This window comes from Pseudorca crassidens, chromosome 4 (genome assembly GCF_039906515.1).
Source record: "Pseudorca crassidens isolate mPseCra1 chromosome 4, mPseCra1.hap1, whole genome shotgun sequence".
Taxonomy (NCBI): domain Eukaryota; kingdom Metazoa; phylum Chordata; class Mammalia; order Artiodactyla; family Delphinidae; genus Pseudorca; species Pseudorca crassidens.
Genome location: NC_090299.1, coordinates 125,368,894 through 125,392,335, shown reverse-complemented (window position 1 = coordinate 125,392,335; position 23,442 = coordinate 125,368,894). Strand labels below are relative to the sequence as shown.

Here is a 23,442-nt window from a genome sequence, read left to right as displayed (position 1 = left end):
GATCCTGTATTGCACAAGCAGCAGGGAAAAAAATTAATTTAATGATGCTGTACAGAATAAGATCAGACAGAAACAGAAGTTATAACTTTCCCCAAAAGGAGTCAATAACTTCAAAGGTCCTAATCACAAAGATTGGCAGGGGTTTTAATAACGAGGACAATTCATTAGATATGTTTAAAACAAATCACATTTTAGATTTTAAGCCATGTATGTCTAAAAGCATAATAGAATAAATAGTATTCTGAATTAAATTTCGGCCTAACTCACAAATTACCATAAATTAGAGAGTTTGAGTAATTTTGGTTACCTTCCTTTCCTAAAGAAACTAAAATACATTTTCAGACATTTCATCCATACAACAAAGTAGAAAATTTTTCTAGCTGATATAATTTCAGAATTAAAGTTTTCTCTACATTGGATTAGCTACATTCTTAAACTCAAAAAACAATCAGTTTCAGCATAGACTTCCTTTCACATAGTCTACCAAGTCCAGTCTTAATAAAAGCAGCAATGCTGAACCCAAGTGCTAAAAACATGCATAAGACAAGATATGATTTGTTTGTAAAGTTTTTCATAAAATTATAACATTTTCATTATGAATGACTTTGAAATACTTCTAAGTCACTAAAATTTAATAATTCACATGATTCCCAGATCAAAGAATTTCCTACCAATAAACTCAGAAAACAATTACGTGTGTGTGGACACACACACACACACACACACACACACACACACACACTAGCTAACAGCCTGTAAAAGAAATTACTCCATTTTTTTAAAAATCTCTTCTCTTTCTACAGGTTGCTTATTTTGCTAATTTTAAAAGAGACAGAACAAATTCTACCATTCACTTTCATGAAATAAACCTAATTTTGGCTTTATGGCTATGCCACAAATGTCTCTTAGTAAAATAAAGCTGCCAAGGTCTGAAAAGTAATCAGAAATACATTTTAAAGGGGAAATTACATTTTCATTTAAGAATAGGAATTTATGTAATACCTTGTAAAATTGACTACAGGTAATGGGAAAAAGAGGTATCTCGCACATACAAGCCATGCTTGCATGCATGTCAGAGTAGTAAGTCAGGAGGACAAAGCAAGAAGAGTGATATATTGGTATTATATCCAGAAAAATATAAAGGCTAAACAAAATAATTCCACTCTCAATCTCACTGAATTTTGTAGCTTAATTCACCCGGACCCTTTGAGGCAAAATATATTTTATAGACGATATTCCCTGAGGTTCTCCCCCCACCCCTGAATGAGCTAATGATAAATGCAATTAAATGGAAATTGTTTTTGAATCTAAATGAACTTCAATAATCTAACTAGCTGGTAAGGGAATCATAAGCTAAAAGAGATAGTTGCCTTGCATATAGGCAGAAGCAATTCATCAAGAAATTCAAACTATTTCTATCATAGTTTATTAATGTCAGTCCTACCCAACAGCAGCCACACACACACACACACACACACACACACACACACACACACTTTCCCATCATAAAAAAAAAAAAAATTCCATAAAATGAAACCCATTCCTCACCTTGGGGTCAATTTTCTTGAAGTTAGGGTCTTCTTCATCCACCTCAAAATAGAGTTCGGAGGAGGTGACAGAAAGAGTGCCCTTTACTACAACAGAGGGGGCCACAAGCTGAGCTGGTGTGCTCAGGCTAACAGGACCTGCCAAAAGGAAAAGACAAGCCAAACAAGTTGGAATGATATTTTTCAAAAAATCAAGTGGATTCAGGCAGAAATTTCATTTAATTTTAAATTCTCGCCTCTAGCACCAAATTGCCTGCTTACCCCTTTTACACTTACAAATTCTGTCCACTCCAAATCTCCCTCTGAAAATGCAAAGTTAGGGTTCTCATACTAAGAGATCTATAATAGGCAGTTAATGATAACAGTAAACTAGGATTCAATTATTTTATAGGGAGTCGGCCTAGCTTTGGTCTGATCTCCTGGTTAGAAGGTGGCTCTGCCTAAATAAGTCCATCCACATTCCATTTAGAAAACAAGCCTCAGGCTATCAAACAACATAGAAAAACAACCAGGAGCAAGGAAGACTCAATAGGCTTCTAAGGCCAGAGGTTAGCTTAGAGTTTGGCTGAGGCATGATTACAGAAAGATTACTAGCTTATTAATGAAGTGAGAAACGTTAAACCATATTCTCTGATAAAGATTTTGTGCCAGGTTGGCACAAAACCTCTTCCATAACAACTTTACCCCATGAAAGACTGGTAAAAATACTTCTTTTCCAAGCCTGCCTTTCCATTGTTCAATATTGTTCAATGCGTCCAAATCTACTATTAGTGTAGTTCAGGGACTCTGGGAGTAAACAGCTGGAGGGTGGGTTTCCAAGTGAATGAATTTTTATTGGAATAATCAAATCTCCACAGGGCTTATCAAAAAGACAAATCAGCCTGCTACTGAAAACAACAGATTCACTATAGATAGAAGAACATAAAGTATATTAGAGCCAAACCTAAAATAAGGACTAAAAATAATAATTATACATATATATATGTATGTACAGAGAGATGTAGTAAGTTTTTGAAATCCCATGTAAATTCCTCATTGTAAAAATCCTATATAGGTGACAAAAACAGCAAGACAAGATTGGCATTTATAGTTCTGAATTAATATAGTGCCTATAAACACGGTACACCTATTCAGGTAATCAATGGGTGAATAAGTGTTTCAAAATTCAGATGAATTGACATTTCCATCGATTGTTAGAAGGGTGTTGGTCCTTAATCTCACATCAATCTTAATGTGTGCCAGCGGGACAATAGGAGGGATGCTCTGCAGAGATCAGAGCAGGTTTTGCCCTCTATTCCCAATGTACAAATACATTGTGTTTGCAGATGGGCAGCAGATAACTGCAGAACAGCCATGATTTCCCAAAGCTCATCCCTATAAATGGATGAAATAAGCAGCTATGTGTTCTTTTGCTGTCTCCTTTGCCCTCCGTACATTAGCATGTAATCCTGAGAAGAAATAACATTTTTTCAATCATTCTCAGACATTCAATTACAGGGTAAGCAGACAGCTGCAGGAGCTAGGGCAGCCTAGGTCCTACAGAAGACCCCTGACAATTTCCACTTCATTTCTAACCCACACCACTTTATTAGTGTGGATTACTTCTTAATCCTATTTCCATTGTCAAGATTATATAATTAAACTCCCCTTTCACCTCTATTACTGTATGAATGTATTACTAGTAGCAAGAATAGAAGCAAAATAAAGGAGGAGGAAATGAGTAAATGGATGTGAAGGAAAAGACCAGAGAATAGCAGTGTCCACCTTAGTCTCTACTCCTGCCCCAAATCCCTTAACAGTAAGCTTCAATTAATTTTATTTTACTTTACAGAGAGATTTACCATCAGAGAAGATGCCATCACCTGTTTTTGCTTTTCATTATCATTCATTTCATGGTTGCAGATATGTCACTAAATAAAAGATTTTTCACGCCTTTTAAATTATCAAAATAGTAGATTATGTAACTTTCATCTATTGAAGATGTAGAATCTTTCAGACTTTCCTCCTTGAGGGACAGAGCCACAGGCATTAAAGAAAAAAAGGTATTTAATGAATGACTAAAATTTCAAGCTAAACAAGAGATTTTTTCCCATAAGGGAAGTAAAACTGAAAATCTGCTGAGCGCAAATCAAAAATTGCTACATCAGATAAAATATGTGAATCCTGTGAAAAGCCATAGCATTCTTGGAATGGATTTTTTGAGAGTTAAATGTATATGCAGCATGTTCCCTAAGACCTGTATATCAAAGCAAATAGCTCATCTACCTCCAAGCTTTATTTACAAAGCAACTGGCATAATTTTACTTACAGCTCTCATTTTGTAGAGATTAGGTAACTCCCATTAGATGGGTGAAGCAAGTTTGTTTTGTTGTTGCTGTTTTTGTACTTTTTTTCTTTTTCAGTAAAGATTATTCATAAAAGAAAAAGATGAGTAGGGTAAACAGAATAGAAAAATGACAGGGAAACTACTGAAGATTGGGGGGAAATGTTTAGAAGAACAAAAACAATCTTCATTTAATGTAATTGTGGGTGTAAAGCTGGTAGTCCTGCTTTTTCAGGCAGAGCTGAAAAAGTAAGTAATTAGATGCGTGTTGGCTCAGAGCTAGCTGAAGTATGTGCATGACCCCTGAATTTACCGGTGGGATTCTCTAAATCTTTCTCGTCCACGGATGACAGAGTATCGTCGTCGCCTTCCAGGAGGATCTCGTTTTCTGAGTTCTGATTTCCTAAAGCCTGACTCTTGATGGACTGTTTTCCTTTAGCAAGAATATCTTCATCTGCAGCTGAAATGAAAAGGAAACAAAGCTGTCCATCAGGTCTGGGAAGAGCACCATGGCCGAGGGGCAGGGAACCGAGGTAAGGATAGGTGGCCCAAGATGGTCAATTGTTTTTACCCAGAGTCATCCAGGGTGGGGAAAGTGATCAGGATGGCCCACACGCTCCTTCTGACAACCATGATTCCCCAAACCTAGTCTAATGTTACCTTGAACAAGAACCCTAATCCCATTAAATCTGACCCTTGCACTGCTCACTAAGCCTTTTATTTACTTATATTTAGGGCAGAAGAGGGTTCAAAAGCAGCACATTGTTTTGAAATTTGTTAGTAGAAAAAAAAATCAGAACTTAGTTTTGGAAACAATACCTGCTTAACACTGAAAAACAAGGAATACTGATTTATTCCTGTGAATAATATTATAACGACAAACATTCTAAAATGGTTGGGGTGTGGCTGTGAAGGAGAATGCATAAATACAGAGCTAAGAGAGATCCACAGCCAGTGAGGATTTAGGCGAGATTCTGCAGCCATATCTGACACTAATAAAGCTACAGCAGCTCTTAGAGGCGGCATGCTCTTCCTCTTACTCCATCCTCCCTCTTTCCTTCACGCTAACCTTGCCCACATTTCACCCCACCCACAGCCCTACTCCAGCCCTTATACAAATCTCCAAGAGCAAGGCAGTGTGGAAACTAAGTGGAGGCTCAAACACCACCTCCTCCATGTGTTTAAACTAAAGGGCTAAGACACCCCGGGGGCAAACATAACAGAAAGCCTGGGATGAGAGGCATCTGGGCAAAGAGCCTCACACTGCCTGAACTGGAGCAGCCTGTGGAGAGCAGCAGCGCCCGACTCAAAGGCACTGTGACAAGGCAGCCGAAGGGAAGGAAGGAGGGAAAGGGTACAGCAAATATAGAGAGTAAAGAAGCAGCTCTGCGGAGCACCTACAGCCACCAACGGAACCAGAAAGAGGAGCAGGGGAGCAGCTGAAAGGAGTCAACACTGAGACTCCAAATTCTGACGTCAAAACCCCATATCCCTCCAAGGTGACTCCCATTGCTTTGAGAAGCTTTCTCCTTAAGAAATACATAAAAGCAGATATTAACTTCTGGACTGGAAGTTTTAAAAGCGCATAGTGTCACATAAGGGAAATTTAGAATCCTCATTACACTACTGACATTCCCAGTCTCCAGCTAGGGAAATTCCAGAGGTAAAGCACCTGATCCACCAGGCAACAGCTATTGATATAGAAATAAGATGGCTAGGCTTTTTGCTCCACTGCAGTATCAGCCTAGGCATAAGGCCCCAAACCCAGAAAGGATAAAGCACTCAGTTTGCAGTAACATGACTAATATTTATCTATATAATTTATTCTAAATAGTTAAACTACATGTATCTTACCTAGTTAACTAGACAAATCAAAGCTTCTCTGAGTTTAATAGGTATGGTTATTTGATAATGTTAAAGGTAAAAGTTTATTTTTACCATATTTATTGTAAGTTCACCATGTATATCATTTATATCTAATACTTATGGCACTACTTAAAAGAACATAGAAGCTTTCTATTAAATAAGGAAGTCACAGGAAGAGGCTTTCTATATTTAGCTTTGAATACTCTCTATGGATGAATAAAATCTTATTTTCCTTCATACCCACATACAGCATAGTATGCTGCACACATATGAAGGTCTCAATAAATATTTGAAAAGAACTAAAAGTATCTAATTGAAATGGCTCCATTTTCTTAAATGCTATAAAGAAATATACCCAAAAAACACTAATTTTTAGGAAAATAGGAGTATGAGTTTTTATATCATTGTTTATATTTCAAGCATTTATATTTCCTTACCTTGAAATCACAAACATTGCTCTTAGCCCAAACAAGATCTTTTTCAATTTACTATCAATTTTACTAAAAATAAATTGGTCACTGAGAAACACGAGAGAAATCACCATCTTCTATAGTTTGTTATAACGTAAATTATAATAAATTAACAGTTGCCAGTCAGATTTTAGTACAAAATCAGTATGCTACATCCTCATTTCCTGGGTTTATAATTCCTTCATCAAAGCAGAAATAATAATAATGCTAATATTAAATACACCTATCATGTGCCAAAGTATTCAAAGCACTTTACACATTTAACTCAATTCTCATATACCCTCTGCTAAATTCTCCTTTACACATAAGCAAACAGGCTCAGAGAGGTTATATAACTTGCTCAAGGCAACACAGCTGGTGATAAGTAGAGTCAGGATTCAAATCCAGTCAGCGTGGCACCAGCATCTGGGCTTCTAACCACTATGCCATAGAAAGTGAAAATAACCAATATACAAATATGAATGTATATGTAATTTACTGGTTAGTTTACTAATTCTTACGTTTCTCATAATGCATTTTAAAAAGCTTAAGTCAGGATTATAATAAATAAGTACAGAATAAAAACATATTCATTTCCAAACCTAAATTTGATGAGCATAGGCCAAACACATCAGAAAAAACTAAATTCAACAGCTCGATCATTACATTCTCTGATTATTGCCATACATGTCCTGAAGTACACCAAGCTTATTTGAAAGAAAAAAAGAAGGAAAACACTCTTTAATCTGAAAACATTTACAAAAAATGACAGTAAGAATAGTCAGTGGCAATACACAATGGTTTAAAATAGCTCAGTAAATAAATTACATTCATTTCAATGACCACTAAAAATAATTTATCCCTTCCAACTGAAATTTTTAAATTTTAAATATGTTCTCATCATGCTGACAACAAATTAAAACACAATAGCTTCTGAATTAAAATTTTATGAAAAAAATTTTAAGTACTATAGGTCTACTGTATGCATACAAACACCACTTTTATTTATTTATTTACTTATTTTTACAAGCTCAGATTCTGGAATTGTTCAACCTCAACTGAAAAAGCTCTTGTCATGGAAAATATGCAGCTTACTGATATTTAGAATGGTTTTCCTGTAATTAACTCCCCCTTGAGGATTTTAAGTTAGCAGCAGTAAAATTACCAACAGTACTCTAATACACACCACATGCGCTGGTGTTCAATTCTCAGTGGTCTAATAGCTTTCTGCTAAAGAACTTTTTTTTTCAAAATTAGAACAAAACTGTCTCAAGCATAAAATAAAAGATAATTATCATATTTATATGTGCTGGGAAAAGCGTATTTTTAAATTTTGTTTGTCTTATACTCAATCAACCATTAAAACAAGAATCAATTATTTTAATATTTTCTGTGAATATATCCTACACTTGTATAAAAGTTAATTGGATGAAGTCAAAATATACTTTTTGGTTCAATTTTAAAGCTTGATTCAGATCTTTTCTGGTTAATGAAATTATTACCAAACATGATAACTGCTTAAATTTTTCATATCACTATCAACAAATTGCCTTCACTAATCTCATATATTATTCGGATTTAATATTTAGCCTAACTTAATAACCAAACTGCAACTGTTATATAAAATTGGAGAAATCTGTAAAAAATGTTTTCTTTGAAATGTAACTTGTGATTCACTGAGGCTAAGAGCAATGAGAGGGCTCAGAGAAAAGCTGGTCCTCAATATGTAAAGTTCAAGTTCTTTAGAGCTAGCTCTGGGCAGGAGTTGATTTATCTATGCAACACAGACTAGGTAAGTAAAATTAAAACAGAAAACTGTTCTACCTATGATATATAAATCCCTTTTTAGAAGTCCACTGTGCAAGTGAACTGGAATTATCAATAGCCCGTATTATAGTAAAAAAAAAATTGATACATTAAGAATTAGCCACTTTGTTAATTAAAAAAAAAAGATAACTACTGGGATAACAAAGTGACCTCAACTGTACATAAAATGAGTGTACACTTAGTGTGATGTGCAGTACATACCATAACTGCTTATTCTGAACACGACACATAAAGAATACCTTATATACAACTATTGTCCTCAACTTATTTCCCTTTATAGTTTATGCAATTTCCAAGGTCAAGAAAATTTACTCTAGAAAAATTAGTGAAACTACAAAGGATAATTAGGAGAACAAGCCAAGTTCATCTCCTAATGACCATGGATTTCTCAAAAGTTTTAGATAAAGAACCTAGTGTATTTGATCCTAAGAAGGAAGCAGTAGTATCTGGCATTACTGAAGATATGAGAGAATGACATGATTTAGGATCTTTACATGGTCTGTCATTCCTAGAAAATCAAATGAGTTACTTGTATCATTCCATGTGATTGCAAGATACTTTTAAAACTATGTTAAATACTCCTCATATACTTCTATTTGCACGCACATAAAAATGTCTTAAATTCAATAGGATTCTAGTGCTAAACTGCTTTAGCGTTTGAATTAAAATCAATCTTTTCACCATTTAAAACATTTTTTACATGGCTTTAATTTGAATATAAAATTCCCATTATATTTAACAATGAATTTTAGAAGACAGCATAGCACAATGATAAGAAAATCTGACTAGTCATCAGTTAACTTGGGATTTAGCTCTATATCTACCAAGAATTATGTTGGACTTTTGTTTCCTCAGTTTCCTTATCTGTAAAGAATAAAGTTAGACTAGACTTTAGCCTTAGGTTCTTTTCAGATCTAAGATGCTCTGATAATAAATAACTGACAAACTGGTCTCTGTGCATTAGGAGAATGTTACAAATCATTACAGCTGATTTCTACTAAATTTTAAAACTATAAAATTGGAGAAAATGCCCTCAAGAATCACATACGCACCTCTGCTTCCTGCTGCTAATTTCCATAAAGTATATTTAATCATAAGAGGAAGTATTAATTTTAATTTAAAAATATGACTCAGTTTCTACAAAGTTAAAGAATTCTCCCATTACAAAATGACTTTTATAAATAACCACTTTGGAGGGTCTCTCTTTGAAAAATTACCTGAAGCTCTTTTCCCCAAGCAAGTTAATGTGAACTTGGGAAGGGCAATTAAATTGTCAGAATTAAAAAATTTGTTTTTAACTAGAAGGTAGCCAGAAGTAGAGTCATGGGGCTGGTATTGATCGCCTGAACAGAGAACATCACTCTTCAGGTATTTACTCTGCCACCCTTACACCAGAGGCTTTCCTTCAAATCAAATCAATCTATAAAATAGATGGCTTGTACTACTAAAATACATAACTAATCTCCAACAGTATTTCTATTTAGATGTCCTCCTTTGATAATAAAAATATAGTTTGTGATGTTTTAAGGTTCTGCGTTTTCAAAATGTCCTGTCTCCTGTCCTGTTTGTAAATCAATTACAAATAAAAGTGAGAAGTCATAAAATAGTATGAAACTGACATACTATCCTCAGTAATATCTATTTTAATTATTCAAATTCAACATTGAAGCATAGTATTCATCCATGATAAATTCTATGATTTCACATGCTTTTTGATCACATTAACTGTTTTGTTTTGCATTCTTGATTCTTAATATATTTATTTTTATTAGCTTCCTTATTGTAGTTAAGTTAGGATAAAAAAAGTTTCACAATTAACACAAAATTAAAAGTCAACTACAAGATACTCTAATTAATAAAACATTAAAAAATTAAGCTCTTCACCTACCTAATGTATTAGCATAAATTACGCCGACATCAAATACCACACTACAATCTGTGTGCTGAGTTCCAAAACTAATAGTTCTTTATTATTTAACATTAAAAGTATATAAAATATGATTAGTTAGAGCTTTTACCTTTTTTCAAAAAATGTTATATTAAATATAACATATCCCCTTAATTGGAAGCATCTACTACACATTTAGTTAGTTTTTAAAAATATATTTCAGATTTAAATTTATATTCTTAATCTTTCAGAGTACTTTAAATATTAATCATTATGAAACTAGCATAAAATATTACCAAATAGAATGGAATTACATAAAATGCTAAACTTTACTTCTCTCTCTTAATTTAAAAGTGCATAATAAAACATAGATATCATTAATATTACGTTAAACTTTCAATTACTATTTAGAGTAATTACAGTGAAATCTGCTCCTATACAGGATTTTAAGCATTCAATGACAGTAAGCATTGCTAATAAATATCTTTTTTAAAAATCAGACTCTTAGCATTAAAACAGTTGACATGATAATGTTATTTTAAAAGGTAAAGTTCAACAACAAAATTAAAATTTATTCATTATGAAAAATCCTATAATTTCCCAAAGTTAAACGTACTATTTTTGATTGAAATGATTTTAATAAGCTCTGTATTAAATCTATACAACAAATTTTAAATTCAGTTACTGCTATTTCTTTCAGGATAAAGGACTAACAATTTGCCTATATGCAATTTGAGAAACCAGGTCCCCCTCTCCAGCTATAAAAGGAAAGTTTTTCATAAAAATATTTGTATTGTCATTCATAGACTTCAGAACTCACAACTCAATGTTAAATGACAGTTAATAAGAGAGAAAGATACTTATTAAATTTTAAGTGCATATGGTAACATCTTTTTGACTGAAAAGAATAAAATATGAAAAGGCTAAGTTTTTTCAATGTAAGGGTCATTAACCAAAGCCAAAAAAACAAAAACAAAATGAAAGAAAAATAAAAATAGATATATAACTCTGAAATGTATAGCACCACGTAAAAAGTACTTGAACCTTAAAGGAAAAGTGGCCCAATTAATTCTACATCTTATTTCTCCTTCTCCACCTCCTGTAGTTGAAGATGCAGGGCCCTGCAACTATTATTGCTTTTAGATCACTTTGTTATTGACTATTCTCTGTATGATCATTTATTTTAAAGGACTGATGTCACATTTGGTGTTATATCTGATGACATATTGTGGACATTTTCTTCCAGAAATGGCTCTTTAAGGCTGAGTGCAAGAGGTTAAGCTGCCTGACTGAGGCCAAACCTAAGATCACAGACTTGTAATCTAAATTCTTAATATCCTTCCTGAAACATCTACTTTGTATACTACATACTATCATTTAACCATAAGCTGCTGCATGTTAAACTAATACCCTGAAAAAGGGAAATTAAAACTATTTCTCATCTTACTAAAACTAACCAATATTTATTTTATAAAATCAAAAACAATTTAATATGGAGAGGTACATTTTCCCCCATAATCAATAAATCTTAATTGGCTTTCAAAAATTATAAAACATTATGTGAAACCCTATGATCAAAGAGAGTATATTACCAAATCCAAAGGACTTTTTCAGTTTTTCCAATTTGCTCATCAGGCTTCTACCTAAACTGAATCATAGTGCTATGCATTATATCAAAAAAGGGAAAATGTTTTGTTAAGCTCTGATAACAAAATGATGCAGAACAGGAACATATGAAAATAATGTCTATTCTCTTTTTCCAGGAGGCGTCTATCACAACCATCTACAAATCAAGGCTCAGAAAGTATCTAAGCACTTGGACATTTATTACCAGCTCTCCCGCTTCATCATCTCATGCTAAAATACCATGGTTGAGGGAAAACCATATACACACAACAGAACCTAGAAACGTATTTGGTTTGTAAATGCTGTCTTTCTGATATTCATGGATTTAAGACAGGCATCCTGGATTAATTTACTCAAAGCTGAATGTGTCACTTAAAAGGAGAAATATTTTATCTTCCTACTCTGAAACAAAGGGTCTATGTTAAGTAAGTTTTGCATGTGTAACATAATAAATAAATACATTTGACACCATAATTTAATAGGACCCTACACTAACTATAAAAAATTGAACTTCTGTTTCTGGGGTGAATAACTGTGAAATGTGGCACTGGACCATTTTACAGTACCTTGTAGTAATGAAGTTACGCTCTTCATTACCAAGTACTGTACCTGCTGCTATTGGCAAGGAGTGGTTTATACACTGACCATGTTCCACGGCTGTTTTTAGTGTCGCTTCAGGATGTGTCGATCCTAGAGGGTTACGCACAAATCGTCGCCGGCGCCGCAAGTCATCTTCCCAGTAGTCGAGGCGCCAGAACTCACGAGGACGACTACAATGAAACAGAGAAGCCACATATGTTAGCAATTATCAAACAGCGTGGTAGCACTGAATTTCTGCATAAAGCTCTCCTTGTTTGCTCTGCCTTTTTTTTCCTCCCATTCCTCTTAATTCTCCCTCCACCTCACACTCCCCTTTCTGCAATCTTTAACTTAGGTATGTCCTTGAAAATAACAATATCACCTTCCAGTCTAAGGAACTCCTTTTCCTTTTTCTTGGAAGGTGAAATGAGCACTAAATACATCATTTTGAAATGAATTGCTGACAGTGTGATCAGTTTCCCCACACTCTAGTGGCATGTGCTCTGATTTCAGCCTCATTTCAGCCTCAGCAGGGCACCTTTCTCTGTGGCTGCATTTATAAACCAGAATAGGGAAAAGGCTATTATAAATATGGTATAGCATTACCTATATTAATCAAAGTCTGTCCCCCTTCATTTTTCTTCCTAATTTGTGCCTTTTTGCACAAGGTCAGTAAATCATACCGTGAATTCTTGGTCCAGAAAGTGTTAACTTTAATGAATATCTCAGTTACATGGTTATGCATGTGATAATAAAATATTACTCTGTTTAGATGTGCAGGAATTTAATTAAAATAATCTCTTAAAATATTCATTACATTTAGCCCCTGAGGCTTAGAACAACACAAGAAAATGCATTTCTTTTCCATTTACTGTTTTTAAATAAACCATTCCTATAGAGTGAAACAGCAATCTATATTCACGCAAATCAGATTGGATTTCTGTTTTATGTAGTCTGTTTTTATATTTAATTAAAAACTACATGCTATATGATGTGCAATAATTGCTATATCAAAAGCATACTTTTAGAAATGTATTTTTTAAAGGGTTCACACAATTCAAGTTCTACTATATTTTCCCCAATTATGTAGTTCTTTTACATGGCAATATATAAATGTCAACTTTCTCTCCTATTAACTAATCGTGATCTAGCATGTTGTAAAATATTTTCCTTAAAAAAATCTCTGCAGAATGTATTTATTCACTAAAGGTACACAATATGAAAACCTCTAAGTTTCAATAATAAAATTTAAAAATTCAAAATCAAAACTTCTGCAAAAAATGACTAATGCAAAATAAAATCTCACTTGTATTTCATGAGTTAATAAAATGTTACCTGTCAGCTTTGACAAATTAGTAGCCTTGACCAATTGATAGTCCCAAAATACCTACATAAAAGTTACCCATATTTTGATGTTTTAAAGATGCTACCTTTAAAAATTCAAAATAGATTTATAAATAAGTACTTCAGTGATTAAAAATGATCTCAGATTAATAAAAGCATAGATAACAAATAGTGCATTATTTAAAGAAGATATTTTTTAAAAAACAATAGGAATCTTATGCTCTTTTCTGAGAATGCTGGGAGACAAGGGAACAGCAAAGATCTCCTTTGTTGATTTTGATCATGCATAAAGAGGAAGAAATATAAAGTAATCTAAATGGCATACAAAAAAGTATAAGAATTGCAGTTCTCGAAAAGAAAAATTAAAAAGCTCTTTTATTCTTCTTTGTTATTTTGCTGTCCACATTTTAAATGAAAACTAGTATTATGATTTCATTTAAATTAAATAAGAAATACATACAGAAGATACATATAAGCAAAAGAAAACAGTTGTTTGAACTCAATTAATAATATAAAATTCTCCTTAGGTGAGTGGGGAAAAGGCGGTACACAGATGGCTATGTGTATGGCTTTGATAGTCATGAAGCTTGGATAGGCACTTCATCATTCTGCCTACCTACATTTATCTGTTAAAATTATTATCAAATATCAGCCAGGATGCAGTCGTGAATCACAGGCTGCTCCTTGTCTTCAGGGGAATGATACAATGAAGGTCTATTCATCAGTGCGGCAATCGGCACAAGTAATTAGTTCCCTAGACTGAGATCTCCTACAAAGCCTATTTCAGTCAGCACCACAAACATATGACGGTGTAAAGCTAATGAAAGCTGCTAAAATTTGTTAACCTTTTCTGCCATCAATCCTTCTAATATTCTATGCTTCAGTATTATGCAAAGGTGGTAAATTATTAATTTTTCATTCATCCATCCTTCTGAATTCTGAGTCAAATTAAGTGATGTCATTCTTCTTGATAACAACTAAAATTATAAGAGATGTTAAGCTGCCATTATAAAATTATTACTAAATTAGGTAACAATAGATTCTAGTCTAATGCTCGAGAGTGAAGTCAAATCTGATGGTTATTAAAGAATGTATATAATAATTTTTGTCATACAGTAGAAAAACCAGAGGAATTATAAAATCAGTCACAAATGTGCCAGAAACTCAAAGGCAATATCTATGAGGATAATAATCAAAATTAGGAGGAAACAGAACTATAGTATTTATTTTTGTGCTCTTTGACACTAATAAGTAATGGCCACAATGGTGACATTTGGCTGAAACAAAAGTACTGATACATTAGAAACTGAGAAATTATTCACAAAGTAGAAAAAATTTTGAGGTAAGTTTTACTTACCTTAATTATGTACTTCTGTCTTCAAATTTAAATGTTCTAACCAAAATATTAAAAAGATACCACCCAAATAAAATAATCTATACATCATCATGATAATCTTTACACCCCCCCTGAAACTACATCTCAGACTATCTTCTCACCATGATAATCTTTACACCCCCACTGAAACTACATCTCAGACTATCTTCTCATGACAAGTAGTCTACCTCCTGTTACAACAACTTAAAATAGTCTCAAGACAAAGCAAAATCACTCATTTCAGATCATAGATCTAGAACGGATTACAAAAATCAACTAGAGAAAACAACAATTTCAATACACTTTTAAAAGTCTCTCCAGGTGATGTAGAATACAAACCTTCAAGGAATTTTCTCAAAATGGAAGAGTTATTAACCTCATTTGAAAAAAATAGCATTTATCATCCAATTTCTTATGGTTAGAGTAATATATGTTCTTTGAAAAAAAAGGCATACTCATTTTTTTCAGATGAAGATAATTACTAGCATGTTTAAAGTCATTTACATAGAAAGAGACTAGGACCTAAAAATTCACTCTTTTCTCCCAACTCTGCTCCTTCCAACAACATACAGTCTCAGTATAAAGCTCTATCACCAAGAAAATGAGTCACAATTTGTGAACAGTATTGGAAAGGAGAATGTGTAGGTTTCAATCATCAACTTACTGTAAGTTTTGATTATTCACATAAAGATTTCACTCTTATTTAGGAAATACTGCCACCCCCTCTCCAAAAGCCCCTTCTAGGGGATAAAGGATACGAAATTGGAAAATTTTTGAAATCAATCCAACACTCTTCTCTTAAGTTTATGAATTAACTAAATAAGTTATTATATATTTTTGGAGTTATCACCATGGTATGGCTAGAAAAATTTAAAAGACTCCATGTATTCAGAAACAGACTCTTGACTGAACACATGCATGGATAAGATGAGAAATCACTTATTCTGAGATCTTAGAAATATATATCTGGACCACTATATACCTATACCTCTATATATCTGTATCTATCAAAAAAATTACATTAGTACTACATGATGCCACATTCACAAACTTCATCTATATCCATTTCTACTAATAATTAAAACTAAGATCCCCCACACTTTTCAAATTCAGGATGTAAGCCTAGGCTCTGTTAGATCTGGAAATAAAGCCTTCTCTATAAAAGGTCTAGTAGTTAGGTCCCCTTTTAGTATACAAGTTCCAAGTACTAAAACCTTTGACTAACAAGAATATATTTGTCTTTGAAAAGCTGAGGATGTCACTGAAATTAAATGCTCTAACTTTTCTTTCTAATTATTTCTCTCCCTTTCTTTGGCCTAATTTCAAAGTCTAAGATTAAAATGACAATATAGGTCTAATTGTCTATTTCAAAGTCTAAGCATAAATCATCTAATTATCCACTTTTTAAAAAACCTTCACATTTATGTGTTTGTACACATAAAACTTTAACATATTGCTATAATCTACATAAAATAATATAAAACAATGCCATTTTTATTTACAGAATATGTCTTTCTGTTCTACAAGAACAAAATCAGATAGATTGTTGAAATAAATCTTAGAAGGAAACACAACTCAAGCATCAACAGATAGGCTATTTGTTCTCCTCCTGGGCCCACTCTGGTCAGTGATTTGATCTAGTAAAACAAATGAATAAGAAAGAGCCAAAAGACAATCAGTTGGAAAAGGAAGAAATATTAAAACAGAGAATCAGTAAGTAAGGGATGATCCACATTTTCCCCTAACAGTTGAATGGTTCAAATATTATATTATTTTCCACATGTAAATTATAAGACTTCTTAAAGTTCAGTTTTGCTCAGAGAAAGTATGGCAATCTAATCAGCCTATTAACAGTGCTGAATGGATGGATATTGAACTAGACTCCTAAAATACTTTCTAATCATGATTGACTCTACCTTGAGTCAGCAGCTAGGGATACAAGGATTATTAAGATATTGTCTCTGACCTCGGGAGAAGACAGATGTGAAAATAAATAATAAGAATTCAAAAAAATGTGTAACACAGCGGAGCTCTATTATATAGCATTAAACTGCACAACTAGAAGGAGCACTATCCACATCAAAATTTGTGTAAATGGCACTCCTGGAGTTGTGCAATGCTCATTTTGCACTGCTGCATAAGCACCCTATGAGAATGATACGGTGCTCTGAGAACACCTTATCTTCTCCCCTCTCCTTTCTTTGCTCAGGCTCCTTTTTTCTCTCCTCGAGCTAAATCTAATCTTCAGAATAGGGAACAGAACAAGGCTCTTCAGATGTTATCAGTAGCAGTCACACAGTTCGTATTTCCCTGATGTAGGAAAAGGTGTTCAGACCACAAATAGGTATGGTTGTCAAAAAACAGGCAAAATTTAATATGCAGAATAAAATAATTGAGAACAAAAGAGAAATATTGACATTTATTTCACTGAAGTCGTTAAATTCATATTACTTTATCAAGGTATATTATGTTTTACTATCACTCTATTAAAGTAGAACAATGTTAATTACTGAAATGAGTAGCTATACAAATATTCTAATTATTACATAATCTAAATGTATTGACACATTATTCAAATTAGTCAGATATATGCATGCTTGTCATCCCTCTGGATTTAGTGTTATTTTAATGTAACTTGGATCTACATCAATAAAAGAACTGCTAGTCACAATTCAAGTATATTAGAAAAATTTCCTATTTTCCAGTTTTCCTATTTTCTTGTGACAATACCTGATAAATCTTGATGACCTTAAGAGAAGTCAGTAATAAATTCTTATGGCCAGAAAAAAGTTCTAAATCCTAGAAAATTTTAGTATTCATATTTTGTTCTTAAATTTGTATACTACCTGTTTTTCTAACTCCTATATCTGGCTACCTTCTGTTTCTATAGTTTTAGATTAAAAATTAATGCTAGACATTAGCTACAACTTAAATAAATGGTAACCTCTAAAAGAAGTACAGTAAATATTTTCAGTGCACTGTCAGCTAGAAGATAAAAGTGCTTAAGTTCTAGAAGGGTTTCACTTTCTGCATAAATCTTGGTGAAATAATGTGCAGGTACTATCGGATATCGTACAATATAAAAGAATGCTTTATCTCACAAACTGAAATCTATTGTGCCTTCATGCAGATAGACAGAAAGAATATTAACTAAAACCTCTGTTTACCAAGTACCAACTATAAATCAAATGCAGGTGATCTATGAACTGTGCTGTCTTAATGAAAAAAAAGAAAAAAAAAGGAAAAAGATCCTTCAGTTGTATGGAACCCAGCAGATGGGACATCTTCCAAAGCAGAATCCTTTCTTTATTGAGGCCTGACATAGAGAGTTTATATTACACTGAGTCAGTAAGAGCATCATATATATTATTTAATGATATAAAATTACATTTTATGTAGTTATGAACTTCTGCAGTGGTACTATTCGGTGTATTTCTCTATTTGCTTTTAGAGATAACTAGCGACCCATCTTCATTCAATTAGTTATTACTTTGGATATTTAAAAAAAATATAATTTTGCAACAAAGTCAATTATTCAAGAAATAATCCCAAGGTTTTCCTAGCTGTTGTTAGCCTGTTAACCATTTATTTATTTACTTAGCATTTTTACCAGGAGTAAGTTACGAGAAAATAAAAATCTAGTGTTAATTGTACTACCAGTTAAAACTCTAACAACAGAAAACTGAAAAAAAAATTAAAATAAATGATATTGTTGGATTCAGGAAGCCCTAAAACTCACCTCAGTAGCCACTCCATTTGCACAAAACTGTTCTACCTTCCCCAAAAATCTAATTTGAAAAATAATTCACCAAACATCAGTTGAATGCCAACTATGTACCAGATCTTGGTACATACAAATAAACTATGCTAGGTTCAGCCTAGAATTTGTTTTATATTATAATCAGGATAAGAAAATTATCAAACATCCATAATAATACAACTTTAAAGTAGACAGCATTTACTGCATTAGGCTACTGTGTGCTAGACATCATGCTCTTTTATACACATGATCACCACGCCTCACAACAACCCTGCCGTGATTTAATACTGATATTTTCATTTTAAAGATGAAGAAACTAAGTCTTATCCATCAGTAGTAAATAATAAGAGTCTATGGACTTCAAAGCCAGTGAGCTTTTCACATGCCACTTCCTCTAGAAACTCCTTTGGATACTCTTATAGCTATGATGAAAGTCCTAATTAACCCTGCCTGGGAGGATTGAAGATTTCATTAAGCTTTCAATGAGGATCTATTTTGTAAGTTCCATGAGGACAAGAGTTTGTGTCTATGTAACTCACTGACCAAGAAGCACAGTAACTGAAACAAAGCAGGAACTTCATAAATAATCAATTAAAGAATGAATGAGATGACTTTTTAAAAGAAACTTAAATGATAAACAGGAGTCTGCTGGGCAAAATGGAAAAGGCATTACAAGCAGAAGAAATAGCAAAGGTATGGAAACCTAAAAAGGCACTTCTATGTAAGGGAGTTTGGGTAAGAAAGATCATTTCAAGGCAGCCTCAGAGTGGCAAAAGCTAAGGTTGGAAACACAGGTTTAGAATCAAGATTTCAAAAGTCACTGTATAGTTAACTAAAGTAGTTCCCTTTAGATCTTATAGTCAACAGAGGGACAACCAAACTTTCTTAATACAGGATTATTGATGATCAGCCTTGTATGTTACATGGCAGCAATATAAAATAAGGCAGTGGGGATGGAGTGTAGAGGCTAAGATTTCAGAGACATATTTGAAGTGGAACAGATAAGATTTGATGAGACATTCAACATGGGAGGTGAGGAAAAGAGGAGATAATGAGAATACAATTGAGGTTTGTGACAAAACAGGGCAATGAGGGGAAAAGATGCTATATAACGGAAATGATGCAGGTTAAGTAGACATGGTTGGGGAGAATAACAATGTCATGGTTACCTAATAATGTCTAGGTAGGTATGTCTAATAAATAAGCAATATAACTTGGGAACTCAGAAAAGCAGCCTGGGCTAGAGATATAAAATTGGGAGATTGATTAACCTTGTAAGTCAATGGATTCAGCTATTTGTTGAACAAAAATTTATTGAGTTTTTACTATTAGCTAGGTATTGTGCTAGATCCATAGAAAACTATATTGAAAGGACAGGAAAAAGTAAAATGAAATATGGGAAATTCCAATATTTAAAAAATTGCAAAAGAGGAAAGAAATAAATAGGGAAGGAAGTAATTGCTTCTCACAATCAATAAGACAGTAGAAGAACCAAAATAGAATGTTGCCAAAAAAGACAAAGAAGCAAAGACTCTTCAAAGCAGTGAGTGGCCAGCAATATTTAATTCTGCATAAAAATGTCCAGAAGGATGAAGAATGGAGAGAAGCTTTTGATTATTTTTGTGTTTTAAACAGTTTTATGATATATAATTTATATACCATAAAGTTCACCTGTTTAAGTGTACAGCTCAATGGTTTTTAACATATGTACAGAGTTGTGCAACCATCACCATAATCTAATTTTAAAATGTTTATTTCCCCCCAAAGAAATCCCATACCCACTCCCAGTCAGCCCACATTCCCCCTTCCTTGGGAATGGATATGTACAGGATTTCACAGTACACAGGTTAGAAGGTAGGTGAATGTGTTTGCTTTGGCCTGGAGCTTCTGAAGTTTGGACCAGTCTTAAAACCAGTCAAATTGTAAGTGACTGATTAAAGGCATTTTTATTAGTCTTGGAACTTTCTGGAGAGCCTAAAGACTATGAGAATGCATTTTTTCTTTAACATTTCCAATATCTCTATCTCCAATACCAAAGAACTGAGTCTAATTTATCTTTTAAGGGAAATTCTTTAAAATCAAATTTATAACTAATTCACAGTATAAAATATACAGCAGCTAAAGTTTCAAAGTAATTTATATTAAAAACCACTAGTCTTTAAAATTTCTGGGTATGATATAAAAATATTTTGGCTTCGTTTCTTTTAAAGTAAAGATAATCACCTTAGCTGTACCATGTACTAGATCTATGACCTACATAAATCATTTATCATCTTTGGGCCTCCATTGCTTTAATAAAAATAATTGTAATTTGTTCAGTTACAACAGGGCTGTTGTGAGGAATCAAATGAAATGAAGTCTATGGAATTGCTTTAACAACAGAAAAATGCTATGTAAATATAAGGCATTATTTTCAGTTAATAATGAAATTAAGTGTTTGGATACTTCTAGATGCCATTTACTTTGATAAAACAGTGCTTAAAGTGATATCACCAGTGACTTCAAACGTGATTCAAAAAAAAAAAAAAAAAGATTAAAAGCCCTTTTACAGCCCCTGGCAATGACTAGCTTCTACAGATTTACCTATTCTGGATATTTTACATAAATGGAATCATACAGTATGTAGAGTTTTCTGACTGGCTTCTTTCACTTCACGTAATGTTTTTGAGGTCTGTCCATGTTGTAGCATGTAACAGTACTTCATTCCTTTTTATTGCTGAAAAATATTTCACTGTATTGATATACAAATGACCCTTGACAACACAGGTTGAGACTACGTGAGTCACTTGTATGCTGACTTTTTTCAATAAATACATCGCTAAACAATTTCGCGGTTGGTTGAATCCGTGGATGCGGACCCAGTGATGTGGAAGTGGACTATGGGACTTGAGCGTCTTTGGATTCTGGTATCCAGCACAGGTCCTGGAACCAAGCCCTATGAATAGCAAGGGATGACTGTACACGGGTTTTCAACTTGAGGGAGAGTGGTGTCAGAGCTCCTAACCCCCTCAAGCTCAAGGGTCGCATTTTGTTTATCCGTTCATCAGTTCATGGACATTTGAAGTGTTTCCATTTAGGGGGATCTCTGGGTTTTATGATTACAAAATTTATGTACTCAGTTACTCATCTAATAGTCAATCTTCTCCCTTTTCCTTAGAATTGCAATTTTCCTAATTACTCTTTCCTAAGAATTACAATTTTGTAACATTGTAATATCTATCACTTCTTACATGGTTCAATGACTTATAGAAAGCTGACCTAAGCCAATTACGATAATTCTGTCATTCTTCCAGTGATTGGTTCCAGAATCTAGCTTTAAGCCAAATATTGCTTAAATTTCCTGGCAATCATTTTTTCACCAATCTGAAATGCAAAACTTCTATTCAGTAGTTGGGATAGTAATTTTGCCTTTCTCCTGATTGACTGGAACAAGGAAATATTAGACTCAGCTGCTGGCAGCTATAATACAACCATAAAGAAGCCAGACTGGGGTAAAGTTTACACATCCAGGGACACAACACTGAAAGAACTATAGAAAAATGGAGCTGAGGACCTGCCCCAACACCTTTACATACCCACACTGCTTATTCTGAATGATAATACACTTCTTCACAGTTTAAGTGAGGAAATTCACTTCGGTTAGAGTCAGGTTTTCTTGCCTTTGAAACCATTTAACAGATATAAAGATTACTGGTGATGCCATTAGCCGCTTGATTACCATTGTGAAAGAAAACTAGACAGTAATGAACTCATGCTTTGGTGGAGACAGTTAATACCTTGTTTTAAAAATTTGGGGCAATGAAAGGAATGTGGGAGATATGATGGTAATTTAAAGAGGGTAAAGAACAGACTTAAGCATATGTGCAGGTGGAAAAAACAAAGTCTAAAGGGTGAAGATAGCATGGGGGAGGAGGGGAGGAACAAATTTTAGAAAGAGAGAAGAGGTAAGATCCTGTGCAAAGAGCATGATTACTTTGGAAGTAAACAAAGTCACTTGCTTCTCTGTGGCAAGATGGAAAGCTGTAAGGCTCTGCATTTTAACAAATAAGTTTAGAGTTAAAGAGAAGAAAAACTGAAGGCCTGATTTTGGTCTGAGTATTTCTATTTCTGTTATTAAATAGTAGGGTTTCGATTAAAGAATAGAATAGAGGGGTAAAATTCAGAAAAGTTGTCCTGGGAAATATGAAAGAAAGCTGACTATAGGAGAGGTTAAGGATGACTTAAGTAGTTATGAAGGTCTAGCAGAGATGGGAAACCATTCGTCTATAGTGGCATTAATCTGTACAGCCGTGATCCTTCCCACCCCCACCTATACTCCGCAACCTAACAGCAGGAGTAAAAAGAGCACTTGGCTAAATTCACTCAAGATTTAGAACTAATTTGGTTGCCAGGCCAAAATAAGGAAGGTAAAAGAAAATGAGTAAGAAAATGGTGACAATGTCTGGGATGGGTAAGGATGATAAATGCATGATCTTTCTGGACCTCAATAAAATAAAAAATTAAATGTAAGCTTTATTATACATTGATTAATTGGGAAACCAAATTCACCTTGCTTTCCAAGTCACTGATATTGATAATTTGGCTTCCCAATTAATTAATCAATATTATGTTTAATCAATGTATCTAGTCCTTCTATTTGATGCTGTTATGAATTTTCAATTTGTATTAAAACATGCCTAGAATGAAAGAATGGAGGCTTAAGCTGTATTTGGAGACTGTCTTCAGTCTTCAAGCTTCAGGATCATGGTAGTAAATAGTCACAGGGCTGGACAATGTGCACACAGAGAACAATCTGAAGCCTCAGGAAGATAGGACCTCACTCTCTTGAGAAACATATTACATTATGCTCCTGGAAAGG

At 33.6% G+C, this 23,442-nt stretch overlaps 1 protein-coding gene across 3 annotated transcripts in view; it reads right to left on the bottom strand.

Annotated features, from left to right (window-relative positions):
• Window positions 1-23,442, bottom strand: part of LRBA (LPS responsive beige-like anchor protein) — a 727,005-nt gene that overhangs the window by 299,956 nt on the left and 403,607 nt on the right. For all 3 annotated transcript variants that reach the window (XM_067736701.1, XM_067736700.1, XM_067736702.1), the window contains exons 38-40: window positions 12,172-12,296; window positions 4,184-4,330; window positions 1,549-1,685 (exon numbers count right to left, since the gene is read on the bottom strand). In XM_067736701.1, coding sequence (XP_067592802.1) covers window positions 1,549-1,685; window positions 4,184-4,330; window positions 12,172-12,296 — 409 coding nt within the window. The remainder of the gene's footprint in view (window positions 1-1,548; window positions 1,686-4,183; window positions 4,331-12,171; window positions 12,297-23,442) is intronic.